This window comes from Indicator indicator, chromosome 7 (assembly GCF_027791375.1).
Source record: "Indicator indicator isolate 239-I01 chromosome 7, UM_Iind_1.1, whole genome shotgun sequence".
Lineage (NCBI taxonomy): Eukaryota > Metazoa > Chordata > Aves > Piciformes > Indicatoridae > Indicator > Indicator indicator.
The window spans coordinates 40,663,049-40,687,103 of NC_072016.1; the positions used below are offsets into that span (position 1 = coordinate 40,663,049).

Below are 24,055 nucleotides of genomic sequence, written 5' to 3' on the forward strand. Positions count from 1 at the left end.
AGGAGTTCTGTGCAGCTCCCCAGCCTGCACTCCTGCCCTGAGCCATACAGCACAGCCAGGAGGCCACTTACATTTTCATTCTTCAAGATCAGCTTCAGGATGGCTTCTCTCTGTTTCAGAGCCTGAAACAAAAGAGATGAAAAGCTCTTAGAGCACAGAAACCAAATGCATGGAAGGTTGGAGCTCCAGGCTGCCCTGCCTCAGCTCAGGGACAGCAGCTGATCCCTCAGGCTGGGCATTCAGACTCACAGGATGGGTTGGGTTGGAAAGGACCCTAAAGCTCATCCAGCTCCAACCCCCTGCCATGGGCAGGGACACCTCCCACCAGCACAGCCTGCTCAAGGCCTCATCCAGCCTGGCCTGGAACACCTCCAGGGAGGGGACAGCCACAGCCTCCCTGGGCAACCTGTGCCAGTCTCTCCCCGCCCTCACTCTCAACAATTTCTTCCTCCTCTCCACTCTCACTCTCCCCTCTCCCAGCTCAAAGCCATTGTCCCTCAGCCTGGCACTCCCAGCCCTTGGCCAAAGTCCCTCCCCAGCTCTCCTGGAGCCCTTCAGGTCCTGCAAGGCTGCTCTGAGGTCCCCCTGCAGCCTTTTGTTCTCCAGGCTGCACAGCCCCAACTCTCCCAGCCTGGCCCCACAGGGGAGGTTCTGCAGCCTCTGCTCATCTTGGTGGCCTCCTCTGGAGCCTCTCCAGCAGCTCCAGGTCCTTCTTGTGCTGGGGCCCCAGAGCTGGAGGCAGTGCTGCAGGTGGGGTCTGAGCAGAGCAGAGCAGGGGCAGAATCCCCTCCCTGTGCTGCTGCTCTCCCTGCTCTGGATGCAGCTCAGCACTCAGCTGGCTCTGGGCTGCCAGGGACCACTGCTGGCTCCTGGGCAGTTTGTCACCACCTGACACCCCCAAGGCCTTCTGCTGCAGGCTGCTCTCCAGCCACTCCTCCCCCAGCCTGGATCTGTGCCTGGGATTGCCCTTCTTGAGCTGGGGAGCCCTGAGCCAGACACAGTACCCCAGGTGAGGCCTCACCAGGGCTGAGGGGCAGGAGAACCTCCCTTGACCTGCTGGCCACACTCCTCTTGACGCACCCCAGGATGCCCTTGGCCTTCTTGTCCTGCTGGCTCATGGGCATCCTGTTGCCCACCAGGTCAGACCTGCTCTCCCAGGGGTCAGCCCCCAAGCTGCACTGCTGCAGGGGGTTGTCCTTCCCCAGATGTAGGACTTGACCCTTGCCCTTCATGAATGTCACTGTAGAGGCAGCTGGCTGCTCCCTGGCCCCCAAGAGGAGGAGGAGGAGGAAGAGGAGGTGCAGGTGAGGCAGGGGTGTGAAGGCCCAGGAGCAGGCAGTGTGGCTGAGCACTGACTAAGCCTCCGACACTTTTTGTTCCCCACTGCAGCCACCCAGCAGGGCTGGAACCCATCCCAGGATGGGTCTGCCAAGAGGCCTCCTCTCTTGCACAACCAACCAGAGATCTGCTCCCCTAGTTTGGTCTCTGAGCTGCTGCATGGAAGTGAAAAAGGGAAGGTATTGCTGCAGCCAAAGGGAAATAGCTGCAGCCCAAAGGAAGCAGCCACAGGCACAACTGAGCTCCTCCTAACAGGGACACCAAAAGAGCCTTCTGACAGCACCAAGTGTTCCAAGGAGCCTTAAGCCACCTTGGGAAGGGTGAGGACAGCACAAGAGGTAGTCAAGGTGATGCACAAGGGTAAGCTGGTGATGGCTGGCATCATTGGTAAAGATCTTCATGACTGCCTAAGTCACAGCAGAATCAGATTCCCAGGCTGCTTGCAGTGCCTGACTGTGGAAAGGCCTGAGAGGGACACAGGCTCTGGAATGCTGCCTTCATTGCTCCCTCAGAAGGGAATGTTGTGTGTTAGAAAGGGCTGAAAGGCACTCAAGAGGGACCTGCTCCTTGAGCCTGTCTGCTCTGGCTGCCACTCCTCCTGCAGGCAAGGCTCTGAGGCCACTCCTGTGCTTTTGTGTGGCTGTCTTCAAGGTAACACTGAGTTCTTCTCAGTATCTAAGCCAAGATGAAGACCAAGGGTAGGAAGCCCTCAGAGGGCACAGAGTTGGTTCAGATAAACAGCCAAGGACTCAAGATCTTGGCAAGAAACTTCCCATGAAGATGCCAAGTTCTGTGCATGCCTCTAACAGAGTACAATGACATCAAAAGAATCCAGACTCACAGAATGCTCTGGCTTGGAAGGGAGCTCCAAAGCTCAGCCAGGCCAAGCCCTCTGCACTCAGCAGGGACATCCTCCACTAGATCAGGTTGCCCACAGCCCTCTCCAGCCTCCCCTTGAAGATCTCCAGCCATGGAGCCTCAACCACCTCCCAACCTCTTCCAGTGCTCCACTACCCTCCTGCTGCAGAACTTGTTCCTCACATCCAATCTCCATCTGCTCTGCTCTACTTTGAAGCCATTGCCCCTCTCCTGTCCCTGCAGGCCTTTGGGAACAGTCTCTCTCCATCCTTCCTGTAGCCCCTTCAGGTACTGTCAGGCTGCTCTGAGGTCTCCCTGGAGCCTTCTCTTCTCCAGGCTGAACACCCCCAGCTCCCTCAGCCTGTCCTCACAGCAGAGGTGTGATTTTCATGGCCCTGCTCTGGACCCTCTCCACCAGGTCCATCTCTCTCTTGTGTTGAGGGCTCCAGAGGTGGCCACAGCCCTGCAGGTGAGGTCTCCCCAGAGCAGAACAAAGCAGAGGGGCAGGATCCCCTCTCTCCATCTCTGGCCACACTGCTTTGGACGCAGAGGTGCTCCAATGCCCTGCTCACTTTTGTGGCCCCCTCAAGACACAAGTTCCCTGGCTGACAAAGCTCCTGGAGCTCTGGAGCTGAGCCAGCAGGCACCTGTGAGGCCAGGCCAGGGTGACTTACAGGTTGGTTGATGTGGAAGCGAGTTGGCATCCTCCTCATGATGGCAGAGTCCAGGTCCTGGGGACGGTTGGTGGCTCCCATCACTATCACCTGTGAACAGCCAACAGATGAAAGCAGTCAGCACCAAATCAGCTTTGGAAAACAGCCCTGGGAGTGCAGTTTCAAAACCCTGCCCCACTTTTGAGCAAGAGCATCAACATCCAGAGGTGCTGCACAAGGCTCCGTGCTGCTCCTTTCGGCAAGGGGCAGCTCAGCAGAGCAGCAGCAGCAGGGAAGAGCAGCAGCAGCAGGGAAGAGCAGCAGCAGCATGGAGCAGCAGCAGCAGCAGCAGCACGGAGCAGCAGCACCAGCACGGAGCAGCAGCAGCAGCATGGAGCAGCAGCAGCAGCAGGGAGCAGCAGCACGGAGCAGCAGCAGCAGCAGCAGCATGGAGCAGCAGCACGGAGCAGTAGCAGCAGCAGCATGGAGCAGCAGCAGCAGCACGGAGCAGCAGCAGCAGCAGGGAGCAGCAGCACGGAGCAACAGCACCAGCACGGAGCAACAGCAGCAGCACGGAGCAGTAGCAGCAGCAGCATGGAGCAGCAGCAGCAGCATGGAGCAGCAGCAGCAGCAGCATGGAGCAGCAGCAGCAGCACGGAGCAGCAGCAGCAGCATGGAGCAGCAGCTCCACCACGGAGCAGCAGCAGCTCCACCCTAAAACAGCAGCAGCACGGAGCAGCAGCAGCTCCACATGGAACAGCACCACTACAGAGCACCAGCAGCACAAAGCAGCAGCAGCAGCACGGAGCAGCAGCAGCAGCTCGACCCCAGAGCAGCAGCAGCACAGAGCAGCACCGCCACAGAGCAGCAGCTCTACCACGGAGCAGCAGCAGCACCACCACCACAGAACAGCAGCAGCACCATCACCATGGAGGAGCAGCAGCAGCAGCAGCAGCAGCAGCAGCACGCAGCAGCAGCTCTGCCACGGAGCAGCAGCAGCCTGGAGCAGCAGCTCTACCACGGAGCAGCAGCAGCACCACCATGGAGCAGCAGCTCCACCACCACGGAGCAGCAGCACCACAGAGCAGCACCCAAGTGGAGACTTCTCCAGTAGCCTGAGCCCTTCTCTGCCCAATTGGAAAGTTCAAAGCCTCAGCAGTAACCCCAAACTTCCCCTTGTAAGTCGTGGTGTTGCCTCTCTTGTTTCTGGTGGTCTGGAAGGGCCTTGCAAGGAGACATTTTGATAAGGGATTAAGAAATGTGGCAGTTGAGGGCTCTGTTGGAAACTGAAGGGAAACTCCAGCTGTCCAGGCTGGCCAAACACAAACTAAAACACAGGGCATGGGACTGCTGGAGCAAGGCCAGAGCAGGCCACAAGGATGATCCAAGGGCTGGAGCAGCTCTGCTGTGAGGCCAGGCTGAGGGAGCTGGGGGTGTGCAGCCTGCAGAGGAGAAGGCTCCAGGAGGACCTCAGAGCTGCCTGCCAGGACCTGAAGGGATCCTGCAGGAAGGCTGCAGAGGAACTTTTGCTGAGGGTGTCTAGAGCCAGGCCAAGGGGGAATGGTTTGAAGCTGAGGCAGAGCAGGGTCAGAGTGGAGCTGAGGGAGAAGCTCCTCAGTGTGAGGGTGGGGAGACTCTGGCACAGGCTGCCCAGGTTGGCTGTGGATGTCTCCTCCCTGGGGGTGTTGAAGGCCAGGCTGGATGAGACCTTGGGCAGCTGAGTCTAGGGGCTGCAGGGAGACCTTAGAGAAGCCTTCCAGGATTTGAAGGGAGCCTCCAGGAGAGCTGGGGAAGAACTTTGAGCAAATGCATGGAAGGACAGGACGAGAGGTGATGGTTACAGACTGGAAGAAGCTGGACTGAGGATGAGACATTAAGACAAAACTGTTCCCTGTGATGGTGGTGAGGCACTGGAACAGGTTACCCAGAGAAGCTGTGGAGGCTCCAAGCCTGCCAGTGTTGAAGGGCAGGTTGGGAGGGGCCTTCAGTAAGCTGGCTTTGGAGGAGGTGTCCTTGCCCATGGCAGGGGGTTGGAACTAGATGATCTTGAAGGTCCTTTTCAACCCAAACCATTCTGTGACTCCATGACCCTGCCCGTGGCAGGGGGGTTGGAGTGGCTGATCCCTGAGCTCCCCTCCAACCTGAGCCATTCTGTGGTGCTCTGACAAAATGCTGATTTTTCTTCTTCAATCATCCAAAGAAGCTCTAAAAGCCAGCAGGCAGCTGTGTGCAGTGCAGCAGCAGGGCAGGAGCGTGGCTCAGGTGTTTAGCTCCTTGGGCTCCCTTCCAGGTCAGAGCAAACTGACTTCCATTCAGCTCAGCTCTGCTGTCCCATCTGAGCTGCTAAGTTGTGTACAGGGCAAACACTGGAGTCACTCAAGTGACAAATGCCAGGGCAATTAACCTCTTATCAATACCCTTTTCCCGACGTGCTCCTGGCCTTCTGTCTGAGGTCAGCGTTGCCAAGGCAGCCCTGGCAGCTTTGCTTGTGGCAGAGCAGAGCCACCCTGCCACCTAGAGGTGGCACTGCCCAGGGGGCCAAAAGGGCTCTGCTTCACCAGGGCTGGAGCAGCCCTCTCCTTCCCTGAGGAGCTGTGTGTGTGGCCAGTGCTGGGCTCCCCAGTTCCAGAGGGACAGGGAATTGCTGGAGAGAGGCCAGGGGAGGCTGCAAAGTTCACCCCTCAGGCTGTGCCAGACCTGGGCAGGCTGCAGAGCTGGGCAGGGGGAACCTCATGGAGTTCACCAAGGGCAAGGGTAGGGTCCTGGCCCTGGGGAGGAACAATCTCCTGCAGCAGCACAGGGGAGGGAGCACCTGCTGGGAAGCAGCTCCATGGAGAAGGAGCTGGGAGTGCTGGGGGACCACTGAGTAACAGATGAGGTGCTCTTGTGGCCAAGAAGGCCAATGGTGTCCTGGGGTGCATGAAGAAGAGTGTGGCCAGCAGGCTAAGAGAGGTTCTCCTCCCTCTCTGCTCTGGTGAGGCCACATCTGGAGTCCTGTTCTGGGCTCCCCAGTTCCAGAGACAGGGAACTGCTGGAGAGAGTCCAGGGCAGGCTGCAAAGCTGCTGAGGGGCCTGGAGCAGCTCTGGGAGGAGCAAAGGCTGAGAGCCCTGGGGCTGAGAGCCTGCAGAAGAGCAGCCCCAGAGGGCAGCTGAGCAATGCTCAGCAAGAGCTAAAGGAGCTGTGGGGAGGGGGCAAGAGGCTGGGGCCAGGCTCTGCTGAGTGGTGCCCAGGGACAGGACAAGGAGGAATGGGCACAAAGTGGAACCCAGGAGGGCCCTCACTCCAAGAAGGGCAGTGAGGTGCTGGAGTGTGTCCAGAGAAGGGCAATGGACATCAGATCTGGTGAGGAACAGCTAAGGGTCTTGGGGTTTAGTGTGGAGAAGAGGAGGCTGAGGGGAGACCTCATTGCTCTCTCCAGCTCCCTGAGAGGAGGCTGCAGCCAGGTAGGGGTTGGTCTCCTCTCCTTAGTAACAAGTGATAAGATGAGAGGAAATGACCTCAAGTTGCCTCAGGGGAGGTTTAGGTTGGACAAGAGCAACAATTTCTTCCTCTGGAGGGTTGTTGAGGCCTGTCCCAGGCTGCCCAGGGCTGTGGTGGAGTCCTCACTCCTGGAGGGCTTTCAAAGCCCTGGATATGTGGTGTTGAGAGTCATGGGTGACCTGGCAGTGCTGGGTTAAGGGCTGGACTTGATACCCCTTCAGGTCTCTTCCAACCAAAGCAGTTCCATGATTCTCACTGTGCCTTTCAGCAGCTCAGCTGTGCCCCAAGCTGCTGCTGGAGTCAGTCAGGAGTCCTTCCTTGGCAGGCTGAGCCTAAAGCTGACCATGCTTTGCTGCTGCAACCAACACTCATCACAACCCTTACTTCCTATTTCCTCCTAGCATTTGGAACAGCTGCTACTGTCACAAGAGCCAAATTGGATCCTTATTCCAAGGGGCTTTGCCTGGCCAGAGTGAAGACAACCAACCCAAGGCAATCTTTCCAACAGAATGAGCCAGCAAGGTGCTGTCAGAAACCTGAGGTGATGCTCATGTCCAAACCATCTCTTCACTGAACACACCCTCAGGGGCACTAACATAGAACCACAGAATGCTCTGGGTTGGAAAGGACCTCCCAAGCTCATCCACTCCAACCCCCCTGCAGTCAGCAGGGACACCCTCCACAAGATCAGGTTGCCCAGAGCTCAGGGAGCCTGAGCCACTCTTGCTGAAAACACTCCCAACAAACCTGAATCAGCCCCTGTGGTGCCTCCACAGGGCATTTTACTCTGGTGGCTCACTACCAAAAGGACAAGAGTGCCCTGTTCAGCCTCTGGAAGCATAGACTGGAATCAGATCTTTATCAACAACCCGGCTGAGGGCACTGAAAGCATCCTCAGCAAGTTCCTGATGATACCAAACTGGAAGTGGGGGGGGGGGGGAGTTGGCTGACAGCCCTCAGGCTGTGCTGCCATCCCAGGAGAGCAGGACAGGCTGGGAGCTAGCTGCAGGCAAACCTCATGGAGATCAACAAGGACAAGGTCAGGGTCCTGCAGCTGGGGAGGAACAGCAGCAGGCACCAGGACAGGTTAGGAGCTGCCCTGCTGGAGAGCAGCTCCATGGAGAAAGAGCTTGGAGTGCTGGTGGGCAGCAAGTTCTGCATGGCACAGCAAAGTGCCCTTGTGGCCAGGAGAGCCAAGGGGGTCCTGGGGGCAGCAAGCAAAGTGTGGCCAGCAGGGCTGGGGAGGTTCTGCTGCCCCTCTGCTCTGCCCTGCTGAGAGCACAGCTGCAATCCTGTGTCCAGGTCTGGGCTCCCCAGGTCAGGAGAGACAGAGAGCTGCTGGAGAGAGGCCAAGGGAGAGGCAGGAGGAGGAGTTGGGGACTTGAGCATCTCCCCTGTGGAGAGAGCCTGAGAGCCCTGGGGGTGTTTAGTGTGGAGAGGAGAAGGCTGAGAGGGATCTGATCAATGTCTGTCAGTAGCTGAGGGCTGGGGGGCAAGGGGAGGGGGCCAGGCTCTGTTGGGGGGTGCTCAGTGATAGGACAAGGAAGAATGGAGACAAAAGTGGAACAGAGAAGGTTTCAGCTCAACATGAGGAGAAACTTCTTTGGTGTGAGGGTGCTGGAGGCCTGGAGCAGGCTGCCCAGGGGGTTGTGGAGTCTCCTTCTCTGGAGCCTTCCCAACCCCACCTGGATGTGTTCCTGTGCAGACTGCCCTGGGTGCCCCTGGATGATCTCGGGAGGTCCCTCCCAACCTCTCATGTGCTGTGATTCTGTAACTGTGCACTTGGAAAAGACCTCTAAGCTCATCCAGTCCAACCATCAAGCTAAGCCCACCATGGCCATTCAGCCATGTCCCAAAGTGCCACATCCAGGTCTTCTGAACACCTCCAGGCATGGGGACTCCACCACCTCCCTGGGCAGCCTGTGCCAATCCCTGACCACTCCTGCAGCCAAGAATTTTTCTTACTATCCAACCTGACCTTCCCCTGGGTACAGGCAGGCAGAAGAGGAAGCCTCCCATGGTAAGAATCTAAACTTCAAGCCCCAGGAGGTCTTGCTGCAGCCAGCAAGATCATGTTGAAGGTGCCAGGACACCAGCAGGGCACTGAACACACAGCAGCAGACCGAAACCAACCCATGGCAAACAGCCAGCACCACAAACCCAAGGTCTGCTTAGCATCCAGTTCAGTCTCCACACCATTGGCACCTTGGCAATGCCAACTACCTCCAGTTCAGTCTCCAGACCATTGGCACCTTGGCAATGCCAACTACCTCCAGTTCAGTCTCCACACCATTGGCACCTTGGCAATGCCAACTACCTCCAGTTCAGTCTCCACACCACTGGCACCTTGGCAATGCCAACTCTCTCCAGTTCAGTCTCCACACCACTGGCACCCTGGGAATGGCAGGCAAACACTCTGCTGTAAAGCTCCTCCCCATGTCTGCTCTCTGGGTTCCCAGCAGTCTTTAGAGAGCCAGCTGAAAAAGTCTCCAGCAGAAGGTGGAGAGAGGAGGAAGAGGAGAATTTACAAAGAAGAGATGGCGGTGGGAGCACTGCAATCCAGCCACAGAGTGCAGAGGCTGAGAGTTTCAAAACTGGAGAGTGAGGAGCTTCACAGGGGGCTGAAAAAGAGCAGGGCCTGGAGCAGCACTGTGAGGAGCAAAGGCTGAGAGCCCTGGGGCTGAGAGCCTGCAGAAGAGCAGCCCCAGAGGGGAGCTGAGCAATGCTCAGCAAGAGCTGAAGGAGCTGTGGGGAGGGGGCAAGAGGCTGGGGCCAGGCTCTGCTGAGTGGTGCCAGGGCCAGGCCAAGGGGCAGAAATTGGAAGGCAGGAGGTTGGAGCTGAGCAGGAGCAGAAAGTTGTTTGTTGTGAGGGTGCTGGAGGGCTGGAGCAGGCTGCCCAGAGAGGTTGTGGAGTCTCCTGGTGTGGAGAGCTTCCAACCCCCCCTGGGCATTGTGCTGTGGGTGCCCTGCTGGAGCAGGGGATTTGGACTGGATGATCTCCAGAGGTCCCTTCCAACCCCCACCATGCTGGGATTTGGGAATGTGGTGGTTAGTTTTTGGTTGCCTCTTCTTTCCTGGGTTTTTGGGGGTGTTTTTTAATCAGCCCCAGAGTTTTGTTGGGTTTCCTTGCAAGCAGGGAACTCTTTGGAGAGCTGGGGTCCTGTGCTTGCTCCAGGTGAGAGCTGAGAAACACATCCAGCAGACTTTCCTCTATGCTGAAGCCTGGATGAAGCACTCAGTGCCATAGTCTGGTTGATTGGCTAGGGCTGGGTGATAGGTTGGACTGGATGGTCCTGGGGTTGAGGTCCCATCCCTGGAGGTGTTTGCAGCCAGGCTGGATGAGGCTCTGGCCAGCCTGATGCAGTGTGAGGTGTCCCTGCCCATGGCAGGGGGTTGGGACTGGCTGAGCCTTGTGCTCCCTTCCAACCCTGACTGATTCTATGATTCTTTATTTTCACAGCCTCAGAAGCACAGAATCAATAAGGTTGGAAAAGACCTCAAGGATCATCAAATCCAACCTGAGTCCAACTCAGCTGTTTCTGTTGTTTTTTTTTATGCTCCAAGAGACACCATTTCTATTGAGACTGAGAGGAGGCCTGAAGCTTGCAGGGATAATGGGATGGAAGCATGATTCCATTTAATGCCACCCCTTAACTAAACCTCAGACACCTTCAGAAGAGTCTTCTCCAGAAGAAGAGTGACCCATTCAGATAATTCATCTCCCTCCTTTAATATGGGAACATTGCACTGGGCCAGTGCCAGCTGCATGAGGTTCAGCAGGTCACAGTGCCTGGTCCTGCAGCTGGATTGGGCCAATCCCAGGCACAAATCCAAGCTGGGTGCAGAGTGGGTTGGGAGCAGCCCTGAAGAAAAAGTCTTGGTGGTGTTGGGTGCTGAGCAGCTGCCCAGGAGCCAGCAGTGCCCTCCTGCAGCCCGCAGGCAGCTGTGTGCTGGCTGCAGCCAGAGCAGTGTGGGCAGCAGGGCAGTAGAGGGGATTCTGCCCCTGGGCTCTGCTCTGCTCAGACCTCACCTCCAATCCTGCCTCCAGCTCTGCTGTCCCCAGCAGGAGAAGGACACAGAGCTGCTGGAGAGAGTCCAGAGGAGGCCACAAAGATGATCCCAGGGCTGGAGCAGCTCTGAGGCCAGGCTGAGGGAGCTGGGGGTGTGCAGCCTGCAGAGGAGAAGGCTCCAGGGGGACCTCAGAGCTGCCTGCCAGGACCTGAAGGGATCCTACAGGAAGGCTGCAGGGAGACTTTTACTGAGGGTGTCTAGAGCCAGGCCAAGGGGGAATGGTTTGAAGCTGAGGCAGAGCAGGGTCAGAGTGGAGCTGAGGGAGAAGTGCTTCAGTGTGAGGGTGGTGAGACTCTGGAACAGGCTGCCTGGGAGGTTGTGGTTGCTCCCATCCTGGGGGTGTTCAAGGCCAGGCTGGATGAGGCAACCAGGGCTAGTTGAGAGGTGTCCCTGCCCATGGCAAGGGGGTTGGAGTAGATAATCTCTGGGATCCCTTCCAACCTGAGCCATTCTGTGATTCTATGAACACACTTAGAGGTAAAGGCCCTCAGCTGGCAATGATTGCTACATGCAGCCTGCTCCTCTTCCCCAAGGTCTCAGTGCACACTAACCAAGGGGGAAGAATCAGGCTCCTTTTCTGGCCAGCCTCTGTACTCACCTGGCAGTTGTAATCTGTGTCCAGTCCATCCCACAGGCTCATGAACTGAGCTTTCATCATTGCTGTAGCTTCATGGTCAGAACTCGATCGATTTCTCAAGAAGGAATCTGCAAGGAAGGGTTCAGCACCACCATTGACTTCCCATCCTGCCCAGAAACCAGGCTGTGGCAGTCCTCCTCTGCAGGTTTGTGCTGCTCTTTAGCTCACCCACACCTTCTCTTTCATAAGCACTGCCCACAAAGGAAAAATACTTCTGGTGATGTGACCTCACCACCTTTCCAACTCCATGACACCAGCAGGCACCTCTCAGTGAGCTTCTCCCAAAGCTTGTGCTCCAAGTTCTCCCCTCCCTGACTTCATGGCAAGTCTAACTTTCACTTTAGCTTCCTGCACCCAGGTGGAAGCACTCAGAATGTTGCAAGCCTGGAGATGCCCAAGCCAGCCTCAGGAGGTTCAACAAGATCAAGAGCAGGGTCCTGCAGCTGGGGCAGGGCAATCCCAGGCACTGAGAGAGGCTGGGCAGGGACTGGCTGGAGAGCAGCCCTGAAGGAAAGGCCTTGGGGGTGCTGGGGGAGGAGAAGCTCAGCAGGAGCCAGCAGTGAGCACTTGCAGCCCAGAGAGCCAAGCAGAGCCTGGGCTGCAGCAGGAGAAGTGTGGCCAGCAGGGCCAGGGAGGGGATTCTCCCCCTCTGCTCCACTCTGCTGAGAGCCCACCTGGAGCTCTGGGTCCAGGTCTGGAGCCCCTAGGCCAGGAAGGCTGTGGAGGGGCTGGAAGGGGTCCAGAGAAGGGCCAGGAGGAGGAGCAGAGGGCTGGAGCTGCTCTGCTCTGCAGACAGCCTGAGAGAGTTGGGGTTGTGCAGGCTGGAGAGGAGAAGGCTCCCAGGAGACCTTCTGGTGGCCTTGCAGCATCTGCAGGGGGCTCCAAGAAAGCTGGGGAGGGACTTTGGAGGGTGTGAGGGAGGGAGAGGAGTGGGGGGGATGGAGCAGAAGTAGAAGTGGGGAGCTGGAGATTGGCTGTGAGGAAGAAGTTGTTGGCCAGGAGGGTGGTGAGAGCCTGGCAGAGGTTGCCCAGGGAGGTGGTGGAAGCCTCATCCCTGGAGGTGTTTGCAGCCAGGCTGGAGGTGGCTGTGAGCAACCTGCTGGAGTGTGAGGTGTCCCTGCCCATGGCAGGGGGTTGGGACTGGCTGAGCCTTGAGGTCCTTTCCAAGCCTACCAACTCCATGATTCTATGTCAAAGCACAGAGGCAAGCAGCAAGCTGCAGCACTGATGCCAAGCAAGCCACAAGGCTGTTAGAGCTCTAACTCGGCCAGTGGCTCCCTACAGGATTTCCAGCAGCAGCAAGGCCATGTTTTCCACCCCTCTCCAAAAGGATAAAATGCATCTTGAGAAGGTAGCCCCTTCCCCAAGCTAAACTGGGACAGGTAGAACTCAGCCAGGCTCTGTTACTCCAAGGGGTACAACTCACTGCAGAAGCAGCAGTGCCAAGAGCCACCAAGTTCAGAAGGACTCAAACACTAACATGCCAAGCCCAAAGGCACTGACCAGCTGGCACCTTGCTGCTTTGCAGGCTGAACAGCCTCTCCTACTGCCTCAGCCTTGTGATGAACTTCAGTGTTTTATTTTCTATTAGGTGTCCTCACAGCAGAGGCACTGAGGAGTATTTCATAGCTCAGGTTGGAAGTCACCTCAGAGCTCATCTGCTCCAACCCCCCTGCCATGGGTGGGACATCTCTCAACTAAGCCCAGGCTGCCCATGGCCTCATCCAGGCTGGCCCTGAACACCTCCAGGAAGGGAGCAACCACAGCCTCCCTGGGCAGCCTGTTCCAGAGCCTCACCACCCTCACACTGAGGAGCTTCTCCCTCAGCTCCACTCTGACCCTGCTGACCCTCACCTTCCAACCATTTCTCCTTGGCCTGGCTCCAGACACCCTCAGGAAAAGTCTCTCTGCAGCCTTCCTGGAGGATCCCTTCAGGTAGTGGAAGGAAGCTCCAAGGTCCCCCTGGAGCCTTCTCTTCTCCAACAAAAACAAGCAGCAGCTTCATCTACCTGTGAGATCCTCCCCTCAGAGGAGGAAGCAGCAGTGGCTGTGAGGGTAGAGGCACAGAACAGAGCTCCTGCTCTGGCACCATGACCTACCACCAGTGTTTATATCCCTAACCCTTGCTCCATTCTCACTCTAAGGGGCAGATGCCAGCAGCCCAACTGACCCATCAGCTTGAATCACAGTTGGGAAGAACCTCCAGAGCTCATCCACTCCACCCCCCCTGCCAGAGCAGGGTCACCCAGGGCAGGGCACACAGAACACAGCCAGGTGGGGTTGGAATATCTCCACAGAGGGAGACTCCACAAACCCCCTGGGCAGCCTGCTCCAGGGCTCCAGCCTGGAAAACTTTCCCCTCCTGTTCCCATGGAACTTCCTATGGCTCAGCTTCCACCACTGCCCCTTGGGCTGCCATTGGGCATCCCCCAGCAGAGCCTGGCTCCAGCCTCTGGGCACTCCCCCTGCACATCTTGATCCCCAGCAAGGAGGTCACCTCTCAGGCTCCTCCTCTCCAAGCTCCAGAGCCCTCAGCTCCCTCAGGCTCTCCTCCTGAGGAAGATCTTCCACTGCCTGCAGCAGCTCTGGGGCTCTGGGATGGACTCTCTCAAGCACTTCCCTGAGGTCCTTCCTGAGCTGAGGGGCCCAGAACTGGACACAAGATTCCAGCTGTGGCCTCAGCAGGGCAGAGCAGAGGGGCAGCAGAACCTCTCTGCCCTCCTCCCCACAGCCCTTCTGATGCAGCCCAGGCTGCCCTTGGCCTTCTTGGCCACCAGAGCAGAGGATATCCCACTACTGTTCCTCTAAGGACCATCTTCATTGTCTACCAAGCCACCAAGTCTCTTTGCAAAGGGGCCTTCCGTGCCAGCTTCCAAAGGATTTGAGGTGGACTGATGAATGAAACCTGGGATCCCACCACTGCTGTTCAGGGAGAGCAGGTTAAACCCAGGTGCAGGGGTCCCCTCTTCCCATCAGGCTGCTCCATTCCTGAGTGCTTCCTTTCTAGCTGTGCAGGAAGTGGTTGCATTTTTGTTCCTGTTCCTTGTGGATGTCTGGAGAGATGTCTCTCATCCCTTTACACAGCCAACAGCTGCCTGCTTCTTCCCTTTACAAGGTGTCTTCCTCCAGTGTTTCAACCCCTGCAACAGGTGGTTGAACCCCCAGCCCTGGAGGTGTCTCAAGGAGGCACAGGTGTGGTGCTGAGGGACATGGATGGGTTAGAGAAGGGTTGGAGGGGGAGGAGAACCTCTCTTGACCTTCTCTACTTCTAATCTACTCCAGGATGCCCTTGACCCTTTTGGCCATCAGAGCACATTGCTGGCTCCTGGTCAACCTCCCACCCACCAGGACCTCCCAAGCTCCAATTCCCCTTCCCTGAAGCCACCCTCGAACCTCCGTCGGCACAAAACCAAACCCCAAAGCAACCCCAAAGCCCAGCTGGACCTTTACCTATTTCATCAATGAAGATGATGGATGGCTGGAGTTTGATAGCAAGGGAGAAGACAGCAGCAGCCAGCTTCTGGGACTCCCCATACCACTTGTCAGTGAGGGTGGAGGGCTGGAGGTTGATGAAGCGACACCCTGCTTCCTTGGCCGTCGCCTTGGCGATCAAGGTCTTGCCGCAGCCCGGAGGGCCGTAGAGAAGGACCCCTGGCAGGGGAAAAACAACCCAAAAGCAAAGAGCTGTCAGTGCTCTCTCTGCTTGCTCTACAGAGAGACATCCTTGGCTGTCACAGGAGCCAAGTCTGGTCTCCTCCCTGTGACAAGAAGAGCAAGATTTAGATGAGACTCTAGGAAGAAGAAGCAGGGAGTGAGGCACTTCTCACTCACTGTCACTAAACCCCAAAGCAGAGCTGCTCTCTCTGCTGCCTTCCTCTGGACTCAATACTTTGGCCTTTGGTTTGACTTTTTTTCCTTTTCCCTGGGGCTGTTTGAGGTCAGCAATGCTCAAGTACACAGCAGGCTGAGAGAGTTGGGGTTGTGCAGGCTGGAGAGGAGAAGGCTCCCAGGAGACCTCCTTAGAGCCACGGGGCACCTCTGCAGGTGGAAAACTCAGAGTGGAACACAGCTCCCCAGAAGCACTGCAAGACAGAGCCACAGCCCCTCAAGATCATGGGGTGTGCAGGCTGGAGAGGAGAAGGCTCCCAGGAGATATTCTTGTGGCCTTCCAGCATTTGAAGAGGGCTACTAGAAAGCTGGGGAGTAACTTCTGAGAGTGCCAGGGAGTGATAGGACTTGGGGGGATGGAACAAAAGTAGAAGTGGGGAGCTTGAGATTGGCTGTGAGGAAGAAGTTGTTGGCCAGGAGGGTGGTGAGAGCCTGGCAGAGGTTGCCCAGGGAGGTGGTGGAAGCCTCATCCCTGGAGGTGTTTGCAGCCAGGCTGGAGGTGGCTGTGAGCAACCTGCTGGAGTGTGAGGTGTCCCTGCCCATGGCAGGGGGTTGGGACTGGCTGAGCCTTGAGCTCCCTTCCAGCCCTGACAGTTCTGTGATTCTGTGACCCACTCAGTGGCTGAGGAAGGGCTGTGGATGTGTCTACCCAGACTTCAGCAAAGCCTTGGACACCACATCCCACATTAGCCTCCTGGAGGAGCTGCCAGCTCATGGCTTGGATGGGTGGATGCTTTGCTGGCTGCTGGCTGGGCTCAGAGTGGTAGGGAATGGAGTTAGCTCCAGCTGGTGGCCTGTCCCAGGTGATGTTCCCCAGGGCTCACTGCTGGGGCCAAGTCAGTTTGATTTCTTTAGCAAAGATCTGCACAAAGGGATTGAGGCAACCTCAGTAAGTCTGCAGAAGACGCTGACTTGGTGGCAGTGTTGGGCTGCTGGAGGGATCTGGCCAGGCTGCATCCAGGGCTGAGGTTCAACAAAGCCAAGTGCTGGGTGCTGCACAACAACCCCAGGAAGGCTCCAGGCTGGGGGCAGAGGGGCTGGAAAACTGCCCAGCAGGAAAGGGCCTGGGGGTGCTGGGTGTCAGCAGCTGGAGCTGAGGCAGCAGTGCCCAGGTGGGCAAGAAGGGCAGCAGCAGCCTGGCCTGGAGCAGCAATGGTGTGGGCAGCAGGAGCAGGGCAGGGCTTGTGCCCTGTGCTGGGCACTGGGGAGGCCACAGCTTGAGTGCTGGCTTCAGCTCTGGGCCCTGAGTGTCAGAAGGACACTGAGGGCTGGAGCAGGTGCAGAGAAGGGCAAGAGAGCTGGGGAAGGGTCTGGAGAAGAGGGCTGGGGAGGGAGGAGCAGCTGAGGGAGCTGGGGGGGGTTGGGGTGGAGGAGAGGAGGCTGAGGGAGACCTCATTGCTCTCTACAGCTCCTGAGAGGAGGCTGCAGCCAGCTGGGGGTTGGGCTCTGCTCCCTAGGAACAAGTGATAGGAGGAGAAGAAATGTCCCTAAGCTGCCCCAGGGGAGGTTTAGGTTGGACATGACAGGATGTCAGGGCTTGGAAGGGACCCAAAGAGATCACTGAGTCCAACCCACAGGAAGAAAGGATTCCTAAACACTGGCCCAGGCTGTGCAGGGCACTGCTGGAGTCCCCATCCCTGGAGGTGATTCAGAGCTGTAGAGATGTGGTGCTGGGGTCCATGGCTTAGCAGCAGCCCAGGCAGTGCTGGCTTAATGGTTGGACTGGGTGATCTTGAAGGTCTTTTCCACCCTCAATGATTCCATGAGCAAACTAAACCCTCCTGACTTGCTGCAAGCATTTGGCAGGCCTTGCTTACAACCAGTTTATGCCTTGCTAATCAAACCAGCATGTAGAGAATGGGAGGTGGGAAAAAAAAAAAAAAAAAAGAAGAGGAAAGAGGAGTCCACAAAGCTCTTAACCAAATTCCCCACACTTGAAGATGACAGCTGATAGTATTTTGAAGCTTGTCACAGTGGAAGAATTGACTGGAGGGCTTTGCTAACATAGCTGTGAAGAAAACAACTACAGGAAAGAATCAAAAGCACCAAACAAACAAAAACATGAGGTCAAACAAGCCTGGAAACACAACAAAATCGCTGGGGGATTTTTTTTGCCCCTCTTTTGGTGCCTGAGAGGAAGAGAAACAAGCCTGGAAACACAAGAAAATCACTGGAGGGATTTTCTGCCCCTCTTTTGGTGCCTGAGGAAGAGAGAATCAAGCCTGGAAACACAAGAAAATCACTGGAGGGGTTTTTTTGCCCCTCTTTAGGTGCCTGAGAGGAAGAGAATCAAGCCTGGAAACACAAGAAAATCACTGGAGGGGTTTTTTGCCCCTCTTTAGGTGCCTGAAAGGAAGAGAAACAAGCCTGGAAACACAAGAAAATCACTGGAGGGGTTTTCTGCCCCTCTTTTGGTGCCTGAGGAAGAGAGAATCAAGCCTGGAAACACAAGAAAATCACTGGAGGGGTTTTCTGCCCTTCTTTTGGTGCCTGAGGGGAAGAGAAACCAGCCTGGGAACACAGGAAAATCACTTGAGGGATTTTTTCCCCTCTCTTTTGGTGCCTGAGGAGCAGAGAATCAAGCCTGGGAACACAAGAAAAATCACTGGAGGGATTTTTTTCCCCCTCTTTTGGTGCCTGAGGAGCAGAAGGCATGCCCAGGCTGAAGCAATGATTTCCTGCTGCTCCCAGCAGAGGGGAGCTCACCCTAGATGGGAAGTCTGCTTTCAAGAGATTTTTTTCCCTTCAGCTTATTAAATGATGACACGAAAGAAATTTTCCAGTTTGTGACCTAAGAGGCAGAAAACAGCCTGGCAACAAAAAAACCCAACAAAACCCAAACCAAAACCCCAAATTTAAGCCAGTTAGAGAACTGTTTCAGTTTCCATCACTCAGGACATGCAATGCAGCCACTCACTGAGAGAGGAAGTAATGAAGAGTTTTCAGAGGGTAACATGCTAGGGATCAGAGAAGGAAAAAAAACCAACTAAACTCAGAATCATGGAATCAGACAGGTTGGAAAAGACCTTTAAGATCATCACCAGGTCCAGGAGGCTGCTGGAACACTGCAAGAGGTTGCCCAGGGAGGTGGTTGAGGCTCCATGGCTGGAGATCTTCAAGGGGAGGCTGGAGAGGGCTGTGGGCAACCTGATCTAGTGGAGGATGTCCCTGCTGAGTGCAAGGGGTTGGGCTGGATGAGCTTTGGGATGAGATCATTCTGTGATTCTGTGATTTTAGGTTAAGCTCTGCTTGTCCACAGTGACCCACAGCAGCTATGGCTGCAAACAAAGCCAGCAAGGAGTCCAACTTCTGCTTTCCCTGGCTGTGGAAGGTTGGCATCTGCCAGTTCCCTCACTGCCTCAATACTGTGGAGCTACAATCAAGGGATCTCCAGGGGAGAAATGGGCTCTGTGTCTCTCTGAAGGAATGGAGGTTGTAGGACTAGGACAGAGAGATGTCTGCAAGAGAAGCTTACAGTGGCACCTCAGGTGCTCCTCCTGGAGCCTGCAGAAATGTTAATCAAAGCTGTACAGCACAGTTCTAGCTCACCTCTACCAAAGGGTAAGGTCACAGAATCTTAGACCTTCTGGTGGCCTTCCAGCACCTGAAGGGGGCTCCAAGAAAGCTGGGGAGGGACTTTGGAGGGTGTGAGGGAGGGAGAGGAGTGGGGGGGATGGAGCAGAAGTAGAAGTGGGGAGCTGGAGATTGGCTGTGAGGAAGAAGTTGTTGGCCAGGAGGGTGGTGAGAGCCTGGCAGAGGTTGCCCAGGGAGGTGGTGGAAGCCTCATCCCTGGAGGTGTTTGCAGCCAGGCTGGAGGTGGCTGTGAGCAACCTGCTGGAGTGTGAGGTGTCCCTGCCCATGGCAGGGGGTTGGGACTGGCTGAGCCTTGAGCTCCCTTCCAGCCCTGACAGTTCTGTGATTCTATTCCTGTTCCTCATGAGTTAGGGGACCACTGCTTGGAGGTGATCATCTCTAAGATGTGCCAAGGCTCCACAGTGGAAGGCCAAGGGGGTTGGAGTTAAAATCTGTGTGGAGCCAGGGCACCTAGAACTGGAGCTGATGTGCAACACTTGGGACAGAGAAACCTGTTCAGTTTTGTGCCAAGGTGGCTCTGCTGCAGCAAATATCCACCTTGGGCTCTGTGTGTCACACAAGTGGTCAGAAGGACCATGGGGAAGGACCTCCTCTAGCTCCAAAGCACAAGGCAGGGGTAGAGAAGAATCACAGAGTGGGCTGGCTTGGAAGGGAGCTCCAAAGCTCAGCCAGGCCAAGCCCTCTGCACTCAGCAGGGACATCCTCCACTAGAACAGGTTGCCCAGAGCCTTGAGCCTGGTGGGGTATAGAAAGAAAAACCTGACAATTACAAGGTGTTAAAAAATGCAGCCCCAGGGCAGCAAAATGCCACATTAACCACTGCAAAGCAATCATTGCTTCATTATGAAGACAAAACTTGCACACCACAGCTTGATTTCATGCAAGACCAAAACAATAAATGGAAGAACCTGAGGCTTTTCCCTTGCCCTCAAGTCCTAAAGGTTGAATTTTGGACTGGCAACCCCATTTTTCTTCCCTTTCTGGGTAAAAAAAAAACAAAACAAAACAAAACCCCAAAAGAATAACAACAACAACAAGAAGATTATATTTTAATACCAACATAGAATTCTGTACCATTTCCTTCCTACCTTTTGGTGGCTGTAAGAGCCTGGAATTCTCAAACAAGTATTTCTTCTTGATGGGCAAAATGACAGTGTCTTTCAAGTCTGTAATGACATCATCCAAGCCTGCAATATCACTCCAGGTCACCTAAGGGGGACAAAAAGTGTCAGAAGTGCTCAGCACACACCCTGCCAACACAAAACTTAGGAGTGCTGCAAGGCCTCTAAGATTAAAAACAACAACAGCAACAAAAAAACCCAACCCCAAGACAAATAATGAGAAAAAGCTTTGCTCTCAGCAATGCCTTTTCAGGTTTAAATGAATTAATTAAGATGAATGCACTTCCACAGATACATAAATAGGACAAATAAAGCAATCCAAAGGCAAAATGAAGATCTTCCAAGGCTGAAGTGCAGCTGGGCAGGAGCCAGCAAGAGGCACTTGATGCCCAGGTTCAGTGGCAGTTCCAAAGCAGTGTGGGCAGAGCTGGAGAAAAGGGATCCTGTCCCTCTGCTCTGCTCTGGGGAGACCTCACCTGCAGGGCTGGGGCCAGCTCAGGTGACTACCCCACAAGAGAGACATGGACCTGATGCTGGCCTCCTCTAGACCCACTCCAACATTATCACAGGGCTGGAAGCCTTCTCCTGTGGCTGGGAGAGTTGGGGCTGTGCAGCCTGGAGAAGAGAAGGCTCCAGGCAGACCTCAGAGCTGTGTTTCAATAGCTGCAGGGGACCCCAGGCAGGCTGGGGAGGGACTGTTCAGAAGGGGCTGTGGGGGTAGGCTGAGGGACAAGGGTTTGGAACTGGAGCAGGGCAGAGTTAGGTTGGACATCAGGAGGGAGTTCTGCACAGTGAGGCTGGGGAGAGACTGGCACAGGCTGCCCAGGGAGGGGGTTGAGGCTCCATGCCTGCAGACATTCAAGCTCAGCCTGGCTGTGTCCCTGGGCAGCCTGCTCTGGTTGGAGGAGTCCCTGCTGCCTGCAGGGGGGTTGGACAAGGTACCCTTGGAGGCTTCCTTCCAACCCAATGCCATCTGTGAAGCTGTGAAGGGCTTTCCTCAGAGCACCCAGGTCCTTACATGCATGCTGAGAGGGTCTACCAGGTGTGCAGCAATGCTCATTTCGTACTCCGTCAGCTTGACATTTTTCACCCCAATTTGCTTCATCAGTTTTTCAGCCTGGGGAGAAAAGAAACCACCAAGAAAAAGCAGAGAAAGAATTCCAATGTTTGATGCAAGTACTGTGGGTTTTGTGGGAAGATACAAAACCTGGGGGGAGTCTGAATAAAAGAAGCACGTTTCTCTGTAAGTCACACCTGAAGAGGAGTTCAATCAGCAGAAGGTTCTCCTGTGGCTTCTTATCACTAAGTCCTGTCTCAGTTCCCATGGAGTCAGTGTGACACCAACCCTCCCACCCCACACCCCCACACACACCCATGAGGGCCTGGAAAGAAGCAAAAGTAAACACCAAAACACAAAAGTTTACTCTTCAGGACAGGTTTGCAGACACAGAGCTAAACCCAGCTCGAAATCATTTCATAGAGTCACAGAATCAGTCAGGGCTGGAAGGGACCCCAAGGCTCAGCCAGTCCCAACCCCCCTGCCATGGGCAGGGACACCTCACACTGGATCAGGCTGGCCAGAGCCTCATCCAGCCTGGCTGCAAACACCTCCAGGGATGGAGCCTCAACCACCTCCCTGGACAACCCATTCCAGGCTCTCACCACTCTCAAGGGGAAGAACTTCTTCCTCACATCCAGCCTGAATCTCCCCACTTCCAGTTTTGTTCCATTCCCCCCAGTCCTGTCACTCCCTGAGAGCCTAAAAAGTCCCTCCCCACCTCTGTTACACTTCAGAATAGCCCCTCAGGCCTCCAAGGTTTGTACAGGATCCAGATGCAGAGCCTCAAAGCTGTTATTAAACAGAACTCTGGAGTTCTGGGCATGCTTCTTGCCTTCATTCCCAGCCCTGGAAATCTCACACACACACATTTCAGTGGGAGATGGAGTTGTGGTGTAACAAAAAGCTTCCTGCACTTCAGTCTCCACTGCACTGTACCAAGGAGAGATCAGTCACAGGATCACACCAAAGCCCAGCATGGAGGGTTTGGGAGGGACCTCTGGGGGTCACCCACTCTGACCCCCCTGCTCCAGCAGGGCACCCACAGCAGCTTGCCCAGGGGCACAACACCACAGCCTCCTCCTGGTGTGCTCCTTCCTGCCCTAAGAACTTTCTCAGCCTTCACTGTCTTTTAGCTTTCCAAAAACAAAAAGTCCTTTCTCTGAGCTCTCCAAAGAGTTCCCTGCTTGCAAGGAAACCCAACAAAACTCTGGGGCTGATTAAAAAACACCCCCAAAAACCCAGGAAAGAAGAGGCAACCAAAAACTAACCACCACATTCCCAAATCCCAGCATGGGGAGGGCTGGAAGGGACCTCTGGAGATCATCCACTCCAACCCCCTGCTCCAGCAGGGCACCCACAGCAGCCTGCCCAGCAGCACAATGCCCAGGGGGGGTTGGAAGCTCTCCACAACCTCTCTGGGCAGCCTGCTCCAGCCCTCCAGCACCCTCACCCCAAACAACTTTCTCCTCCTGCTCAGCTCCAACCTCCTGCCTTCCACTTTCTGCCCCTTGGCCTGGCCCTGGGCACCACTCAGCAGAGCCTGGCCCCAGCCTCTTGCCCCCTCCCCACAGCTCCTTTAGCTCTTGCTGAGCATTGCTCAGCTGCCCTCTGGGGCTGCTCTTCTGCAGGCTCTCAGCCCCAGGGCTCTCAGCCTTTGCTCCTCCCAGAGCTGCTCCAGGCCCCTCAGCAGCTTTGCAGCCTGCCCTGGACTCTCTCCAGCACTTCCCTGTCCCTCTTGAACTGGGGAGCCCAGAACTGGCCCCAGGGTTCCTGATACAGCCTCATTATTATTTTTTTATTATTATTATTATTCGTTATTTCACAAAACTCTGCACATTTTTTCTAGCTACCCTAAGGTTTTTTTCCCCCCCTCCCCAGTTTAAAAGGAAAAGTCATTTGCTGTGCCACAGCACTTCCATGAATCCTGTTGCTCTTCAGACCTAAACTTGTGGTTCAGTCTTGATGTGCTTTGGGGATACTGCAAGCAGATTGTGAAAGCTGAGTTTTGAAAGTGGGGCCATTTTTTCTTTTTTTCTTTTAAGTAGAGATTTCCTAACAAAAACAAACACACACACAAAAAACCACATGAAAAAAAACCCAAAAAACCCCAAACAAACAAAAAATATCTCAAACCTAACCAACCAAGCAAGCAAAAAAACTCAAAACTAAAAACCAAAAAGAACAAACAAAACCAACCAAATAAACAAAAAAAAAAAAAAGAAAGAAAGAAAACCCAGAATTAGGTTGCACAAAATTGCTGTTGGAATCTGTGAAATTTGTGGCCACCAAAACAAGAAAACAAAACAAAACAAAACAAAACCAAACCAAACCAAACCAAACCAAACCAAACCACAAAGCACCAAAAAGTTGCAGCATTTCCTTCAACACTTTCCAAAGGAAATACTGAACTTGAGCTTCTGAAATGCACCCAAATCTTTTCCCAGAGCATTAACCCCTGTGACTTTTTCTGGGAATGAGGCTTTTTCACTTTTTTTTTCCCCTCCTCTCCCTTTTCCAGGACATTTTGACTGCTGTTGGAGGTGTGGGGAGAGCAGAGGGAGAAAGTGCAAGTTCTTCTTCAAAGGGCATGTGGGCGGCAGTGGATCTCTTTGGCATCAGGAAACACAGCCCCTGCCTCTGCCATCAAGCTGCCCACAGCAGCTGAGGATGAGCCAGGGTGTGCCCAGGTGGCCAAGAATGCCACCAGCATCCTGGCCTGCATCAGCAGCAGTGTGACCAGCAGTGATTGTCCCCCTGCACTCAGCACTGGTGAGGCCACACCTTGAGTGCTGGGTTCAGTTTTGGGCCCCTGATTCAAAGTGGGACATTGAAGGGCTGGAGTGGAGCCAGAGGTGGTCAGCAAGGCTGGGGAAGGGTCTGGAGAACAAGCCCTGAGTGCCAGTAGGGCCAGCAGGGCCAGGGAGGGGATTCTCCCCCTCTGCTCCACTCTGCTGAGAGCCCACCTGGAGCTCTGGGTCCAGGTCTGGAGCCTCTAGGCCAGGAAGGCTGTGGAGGGGCTGGAAGGGGTCCAGAGAAGGGCCAGGAGGAGGAGCAGAGGGCTGGAGCTGCTCTGCTCTGCAGACAGCCTGAGAGAGTTGGGGTTGTGCAGGCTGGAGAGGAGAAGGCTCCCAGGAGACCTCCTGGTGGCCTTGCAGCATCTGCAGGGGGCTCCAAGAAAGCTGGGGAGGGACTTTGGAGGCTGTGAGGAGTAGGGGGGATGGAGCAAAATTAGAAGTGGGGAGCTGGAGATTGGCTGTGAGGAAGAAGTTGTTGGCCAGGAGGGTGGTGAGAGCCTGGCAGAGGTTGCCCAGGGAGGTGGTGGAAGCCTCATCCCTGGAGGTGTTTGCAGCCAGG

General features: G+C 55.4%; 1 protein-coding gene across 1 annotated transcript in view; it reads right to left on the reverse strand.

Annotated features, from left to right (window-relative positions):
* Nucleotides 1-24,055, reverse strand: part of ATAD1 (ATPase family AAA domain containing 1) — a 32,266-nt gene that overhangs the window by 4,313 nt on the left and 3,898 nt on the right. The window contains exons 3-8 of the mRNA XM_054382241.1: nt 20,660-20,758; nt 19,609-19,729; nt 14,489-14,689; nt 11,000-11,106; nt 2,871-2,960; nt 72-122 (exon numbers count right to left, since the gene is read on the reverse strand). Of these exons, the coding sequence (XP_054238216.1) occupies nt 72-122; nt 2,871-2,960; nt 11,000-11,106; nt 14,489-14,689; nt 19,609-19,729; nt 20,660-20,758 (669 nt within the window). The remainder of the gene's footprint in view (nt 1-71; nt 123-2,870; nt 2,961-10,999; nt 11,107-14,488; nt 14,690-19,608; nt 19,730-20,659; nt 20,759-24,055) is intronic.